General features: G+C 41.5%; 1 protein-coding gene across 1 annotated transcript; it reads right to left on the bottom strand.

The window, feature by feature from the left end:
* Positions 1-335: 335 nt before the first annotated feature.
* On the bottom strand, positions 336-3197 carry nkx2.3 (NK2 homeobox 3). Its single transcript, XM_063875218.1, has 2 exons — positions 2566-3197; positions 336-1424 (listed from the first exon to the last, which is right to left on the bottom strand). The coding sequence occupies exons 1-2, from the start codon at positions 2954-2956 to the stop codon at positions 796-798; spliced, it is 1020 nt and encodes a 339-aa protein (XP_063731288.1). The 5' UTR covers positions 2957-3197; the 3' UTR covers positions 336-795.
* Between the last annotated feature and the right edge of the window lie 4214 nt (positions 3198-7411).

The raw sequence follows: 7411 nt of genomic DNA, 5'->3' as shown, positions 1-7411 counted from the left end.
CACACACACACACACACACACACACACACACACACACACACACACACACACACACACACACACACACACACACAATAATTTAATTATTGGTGATAATGTTTGTCTTTGTAACTAGAGTGTAAACGGACAATAACCATCAGGTTATATAAACTATTGTTTATCTAATTTAGACAATTCTAGAGTAAAAACAAAGTATTTTTGCAAAAAATAAATCAAAGTATTAAAAAGGGAAAACAGCACAATACTTCATAAGAATGCATTTTCATGCACTTGTGGTAAAGTTATTTTCTTGCAATGATGAAATTGTATTATTATCATTATTATTTAGTCGGACTTTACTTAGTTTTATAGTCCATAATTAATATGGACTATAAAACATATGCATGTAATACATGTGTATGTATTTATTATAATATTATACTTTATTATAATTTATCCATTATGTATTGCATTATACAGACAACAATTTGAGCCTAAATAGGCATCGTCACCCAGTCTTTGCTCTTCTGCGACATACATCCGACAATCAAATATCCAACATCAGGTTTAATCATTTTTTTTATTAATACTTTCGTGGAAAAATGCGCATATTGTTTTGGTTTAATCAGTCAATGAGTTAGGGTTTCCTCATAGGCCTGCTTTGACTTACAGGCGGGCCTTCACTTTTGTTTTAACAGAGTTTTAAATTGTACTTTCGTAGCATTTGTTGATCTGGTGTACATACTTGAGTCCATTTATCCATCTCCCTGATGAAGTCTCTCGCTGCTGTGCTCGTGCGCAAAGCCTGCGCTACCATTACCATGCCCGTATGCCCTGCAGAGCTCCCTGGCAGGGTGTGACGCCTGGTGCTTGGGGCGCCTGGCTTTGCGTCTGTACTAAATTCATGTTCATAAATGCATTAGCAGAGGTGTTGCTGTGTGGCAAAGCAGGCAAACTCGAATAAGTACAAGAGTAAGTGTTAGTATAAAGCGAGTTGTTGTAGCTGTATGCCGGATAGCCATTGTAGCTGTACGGGGTTGGAGTTCCCACTGTGTAAGAAGGGTTATAGTTCTGGGATCCAGTCAGACACGGCCTCCCGTCCCGGACCAGCACTGGCACAGCCACCCTCCTGGGTGGCGGTGGGTGGTGAAGGTGATGGTGATGACCTGCCATCTCCAGACTCTTATCCTGCCGCTGCCTCTTGCATTTGTATCTCCTGTTCTGGAACCAGATCTTGACCTGGGTGGAGGTGAGTTTCAGGGAGCTGGCCAGGTGCTCTCTCTCTGGGGCGGACAGGTAACGTTGCTGCTTGAAGCGCCGCTCCAGCTCAAACACCTGAGCTTGGGAGAAGAGCACGCGGGGTTTCCTCCTGGTCCTCTGCTGCTTGGTGGCCGGCTTCTCGGAGTCCGGGTCCTCACACTCGACCCGTAACAGCCCGCAGCTCTCTGCTTGGAGAAGAAATGTTTAAATGTAGCCTTCATAAAATCTAAAGCTAGACTGTTAATTATGCAGTATTGAGGAATATCGCTGCTGCTAGTGCAACTCATGTTCCTGATATCCACATGAATTTATACATTTCAAAATATTTTTTTCTTAAAATATGACTATTATAAAATATGTTATTTCAACAGTATATACATCTTTTTTGATTTTTTAAAATGAAGCTATATATTTTGTATAAGTTCCCCACAACAACCTTTCAAATATTACACAAAATATAGTTTTTAAAAAATGTATTTTAATTTCTTTTTTAAACGTTTACTTGATTGGAAATATCACTTTTAATTTAAAATAATAATAATAATAAAAGAGGACTTAATGAAAGACTGATAGTAATAAAGCAATTTATCCATGAACTTTAACGCGAACAAGTTAAACACAATTCATTCTAACATTGCTACCGGTTTCTGTGATGATTTATCACACGCAGGCAACATTATTCGCAGCTGTTGCTTATGGATTTATTTATTTTTTAAATTACAAAGCACTTCATAATTAAACAACAGCGATCCAATATGCCATTCGCTTTGCGGAGCTGAAGGGTGATATGCTATATTTGGATTTTAACCCTATCTTACTTCGTTTTTTTATTTTTTTGAAAAACATCTTCACCAACAATGATCCGTGTCCATCGGTGCGTTTTTTCTGTTTCTTACTTGCCCAATATCAAAATGCTTTTGCTGAATATGACAGCATTATTTAATTGAAAAACTCTTAAATGCTTGTAAGCTTTATGCACAACGACAAATCTGGTAGCTAATGGATAGGCGTCGATCATGCAAGGTGGGGCACGCTATATATTAATGAAACACGAACAAAATAACATATACATATATTTTACTATTTAATTTAAATATGGTTATATAATTTTAGTACAACTTATCCCAAAGCAGAGTGTATTATCTATTCCCTCTAATTGCATTTTGCGATGGTTTCATTTATTCATGGTTCAAGAAATGATTTTTGCAAGAAATGAAACTCCTCTGTCATTTCATGTCCTCCATGCTATAATTACTAACAACATCTGTCATCATCACCATCCTCACTCAGTTTTGGATGAACATATTATCAAGAATGATAACTCACTGCTATCTTGGTCCTCCTGCTCGATCTCCAGCCGGAGCTCTGAGGAGTGGTTCTGCGCCGGGCTGCCGAACATCTCCCCCGGCAGCCCGGACTCCGGCAGCCGGTCCTGTGCAGGCATTGTGCTGAGGTACGACATCCTGTCCTCGCTCTCAGAGAGTACAGAGCTAGTGGGACTCGGACTGTCCCTCCCGGCCAACATGCAGGAGGGGGGCGAATGAGAGCGGAAGGGTTTATTTGGGAAAGTTCCCTGTTGTGACAGCGCACCCGAGAGTCCGAAGCAGGAGAAATACTGAATAGGGTGCTGTTGAGATTGTTGCTGCAACTCTAACTTCAAAATATCCTTCACGGAGAAAGGCGTGGTAGGAGAAGTTATGAGCGGGCTGGGGAGCATTATTACCACCAACAGAGAGATGACGGGTAACAAATAGTCAGCAGGCCCGAAATGGGACTAATTTGTCTCCGGACGGAGCGTAAAAACTGTAAATACCCGGTGCGTAAGTTTGAAGAATGGCTGCACACTGCTTGTTTTTCATGCAGATGGAGGAGGACTGGTTTTCTTTCAGCTGTGACATCCCTCTGTTTTGGCTGCGTGTCTATGGATGCAGGGATGGGTGAGAAAGAGAGGTCGATCCTGTTTGGTTGGCTGAATTAGGTTATAGAGAAAGAGCTGGGTCAGCCAAGATGCTCTCCTCTCCATTTCAGTGACGTGCTGAACCGGGGGAGGGATGATGGTTCTCTCTCTCTCTCTCTCTCTCTCTCTCTCTCTCTCTCTCTCTCTCACTCTCTCTCTCCCCCCCCTCTCTCCCCCCCTCTCTTACATGCTTTATGTTCTCCCAGCAGAAAACACTTACCCCCAATAAGGCATTAAAAAAGCCTTTCATGGAGTGCAATGAAAACGTTTATATGGGGAAAATCCACTGTTTATCCACCCAATAGTTTAGTTTATCCGCTGACTCAAATAGCATTTATTATCTCTTCGCTTCTGCTGAATGGACCAACGGCCTCACAGTTCTTCACATCATCACTACGGTGCTTTAGATTAGGCATATCTTCGTTTCCTGTCTGGGCAAACCATGGATAAGATACACTGCCGTAACTGTGGGAGATGCGATACAACTGACAACCAGAAGAGATATGAAGAATATAAATGTAGTGATTTATTTTTGTCTACTTAGTTTGGGAAAGTTGAACTATTTCCCACCAAAAGTTGGCCACGATAATGCTTTTCCTTAACAATATGTCACCATTTCTGGGGGAAAGCCTTGCGTAAAATATTAGACGCTCAATTGGTGTTAAGCTATTTTTTTTGTCTACTCGCCTATCTGCAAATCTACTATCTTTAATAGACAGTTTCTTAAAGTATTTAAATAATGATAATACAAATAACACCACCTGGTTGATATAAATTATAGTTTTGGAATAACGTGTTCTTTAAATCTGGTGTGGGACTATGCTCACACATTTTCCGAACGCTTTTTTCCCCTATTCAATTTATATTAGTTAACACTACAAAGTTATCACTAAATACATTTATGTGAATTGTCTCTTAAATTTAGGACTACCTGTGTGCCAAAGGGCAAACAGGCTGAAAGGGGACACCTCTACTTTTCGCCTATCTGTGGCCAAGTGCAGGCGCCATGGTAAGAAGGCCCATTGCTCCTAAACCGTGTGGAAAGAAAAGGACGGCATGCCGACATAATCTCATCCGCTCACCATCAACACGGCACTGTTTAGATTAGGGCAGTTTCTTCCCCTCTTCTGGGGATCTATGTCTTTTAAAATGCTCCATTTAAGTGGAGAAGCATTAGGTCTGTGAAGAAAATAGGCTTCAGTGTAGACAAGGCTGTCTATTCCAATGTGCTCTCGTGAAACAAGAACATTACTTTGGATGCTAAATTGAGTGTGCGCTTGGGAAACCGTGAAACAGACTACATTGTAAGTGCTCTGTGAGATTTATTATAAGGACACGTATACTTTTAATTTATGAGGACTTAAGAGGAATATATTGGCACGTTAAATACCCTTAAATGCTTTATAGCTGGTCAATGTGTTTCCCAGATATTTACCTTGTCCTGTTTATTGAGGGCAATCATTCAAAGAGACAACAGACCGAATACAGGAACCAGTGCCAGACGATCACAAAATAAACCTTTACTTACAGATAACTAACAGCTAAAGAAAAACAGGCTGGTTAAATACATAGGATAAAACCGTTCAGAGAAATTAATGCTTTCAGGCCGCTGAACCGTGTGAATTCAGAGCGTCACGGCTCAGAGACGCGGGCTGTAATGGCACAATTACCATTTTAACGCGTGCGCGCGCTCAAGCTCGCGAGTCCTTAACTGACCATCAACAGTGGTCTTCGCGTGCCACCGACTGCCCCAAAAGTGGCCGGGCGGAGAAGCGTGTTTACGGAGCGGAAGAGTCTGTTTCCTGCCTGTAACAAAACCCAGACTCCCAGAGAGTGTCAAGGAGATGCTCGACTGCTGAATGCGAGTTTCCCATATATCATCTTCATCTCAGAATCATCGTGATAAACTGGGTTAGGTCAGCCCTACAGCGCAGGTCAGCACGAATACACTTCTGGGGTCCTAACATATTTAACAAAGAGGAAAATAACTTATAAAATATATCATATATATAAAATATATATTTTGATTTTTTTGACATTTGCAGCAATTTCAATTCACTCACTATTCAAATTCTGGAGAGTTCTTTGAAGTTGATGGCTTACCATGCAGGGGTGAACATGTTTCTTCTTGCCTTCCCTTCTCTCCATATCACTGGCAGGGACCTGTTGAAGCAACGTCTTCTCTGCAGAGTGGCAGGTGTATATCAGTGGTTGCAGGCCAACAACACCGATGCACTTGGAGATGTAGGGTTGAACGTTCAGAACAGATCCCCAAACACTGAATGAAAGTTTGATGACTGGGTAATGACTTCAATTATCTTCCCCCTGTAGCCTCTGCTACTGTAAAGCCAAAAGGCGATTGGTATCTGATGGTTTTACCGCAGTGGTAAACTCTGTGTAAAGAAAGCTTCAACACCTCCAGTTTCGGCTCACTGTTGTATAGCGCACGTGTGTGTACTGAAAGAAAATGTTTGTTATAATGACTTAACAGAGCTCTGTAGAGGAGCACTTAACATCTTTACAAAGGAGCCTGTTGTTTAAAGGTGGTCCTACTCTAACAGCCTGGATGTGTGATGAGAAACTGAAGTATGACTATCCATTTGTCTCACAGTAAGCTAGATTGTTACGTTAGAAGAAATGGATTAGCTCAAGTGCGTCGACGTCATTTGTTTTCAATATTGTGTTTAGTGGAGCTGTTCCCCAGCATTCTGCATTAGAAGACAGCGTGGCAAAATGGAAGTAACAATACCATAAAGGACCTTGAAAATATAGAAGAAAGCACATTAAATGCAGAGTGTGCTTGATTGTGGCTTATGATGGACTTTCCTTTTTGATTTTTATTCCATGGTCATCCGTAAGAATGCCATAGCACCAAGCCAAACCAAACTGTTGTTTGTCAGTAATGGTTAAACTGTAGGTCCCGGAAGGTGAGTCTTATCAGCAGCCCATGTGATGGTGTCAGTAGCCAGGATCCAGACTGCTATTGTGCCCCTGCCTGGGCCCGAGTGACGGATGACAGCGCCTTCTCCCTGGAGGAAGTGAGGAGGCCAGAGGCGAGCCTGGGGCCAGATTTTTAAGCAAAACCCACTTAACTTGGGAAATGTTAACTATTCCACAACGGCAGGCCTAATGTGCTAACTAACTTGCAGGTTGCACTTGCAACATTCACTCAGGGCTCATTGTGTTGACTGCGTTAGCGAAAAATATACAAATTAGTTTGTTTGAAAGACTGTGAGTGGTTGATGTGGTTGAAAACCAATGCCCTTTTGTGTGTATCCAAAGGTCTAACATGAAGACCATGAAATGAGGAAGTGAGGTCAGGCAAGTCTGGGTCTCCTGCCCTTTGCCTTCCCCTGGGTCTCATAAATTAGCCTGCTGTAATTCTCTCCCAGACGGCCTTGCCCCAGCAGGTGTGTGTTTGTATATATGAGCGCTAACAGGGGGATGTAAGCGCTGTAATGTCTGTGATCTACGGTGTTGGGAATGTAGTTTTGAAGGAAACATGCAATCTAAATAGGCTTATCCTCTCTGCGGCCACACAGACCATGTAGATAATGTCCCTGCAGGCTTTAACTGAATAGGATGTGTGGACCTTGAATGTTCCTTAGCTTCTGTCCCATTTGGCATTGGAAAAAGTATCAAATATCAAAAGGTTGAATCAAGTTCATCTTTGCTTTAAGTAGCTCGGGCAGTAATGGCTCTCTTGGGAAAGACAATGTTGCTGTAGTTTGAAGAAGCATGCTTGCATCCCAAGCGGTAAACACTGTAGAAATAAAATGCTCAGGCTCTCCAGCAAACATGCTGGTATCTTTATCAAAGCGACAGTTTGTTTTGGCAAAACTCAAACTCCTCACAAATAAAGTTCATATTTTATAAATAACTACCATGCAGGCAGGTAATTTCATTACCTCTGAATGGGAGAATGAAACTCCTAAAGATGAGCTACCTATGTGGATACAAATATTCTTCTTCATTTTCAATAATGACATAGTCAGGTTTTTTTTAATCACATACAGTATCATTTGTGTGGCTTTATGCAAAGATAAAATAATCAGTCAGGGTGATCAATCAGACAAAAGTCTTCCTCTTCCTGTCTTTGTTTCTTTGCCTGCATATTTGTATGAGGTCTGGAAAGCCTACGTTGGCCAAAAGACGAAATCAATCAATTCAAATGGCTCACTGTAGACCTTGTGTTCCACCCAGCCTTATAGGGTA

The sequence above is a fragment of the Eleginops maclovinus genome, chromosome 22, assembly GCF_036324505.1.
Source record: "Eleginops maclovinus isolate JMC-PN-2008 ecotype Puerto Natales chromosome 22, JC_Emac_rtc_rv5, whole genome shotgun sequence".
NCBI lineage: Eukaryota > Metazoa > Chordata > Actinopteri > Perciformes > Eleginopidae > Eleginops > Eleginops maclovinus.
This window is presented reverse-complemented; position numbering and strand designations above follow the sequence as displayed.

Coding starts and splice junctions, on each gene's coding strand:
- nkx2.3 (XM_063875218.1), bottom strand. CDS start 2,956: ATGCTCCCCAGCCCGCTCATAACTTCTCCTACCACGCCTTTCTCCGTG. Junction 1,425..2,565: donor GCAGGAGGACCAAGATAGCA/GTGAGTTATCAT, acceptor TTCTCCAAGCAG/AGAGCTGCGGGCTGTTACGG.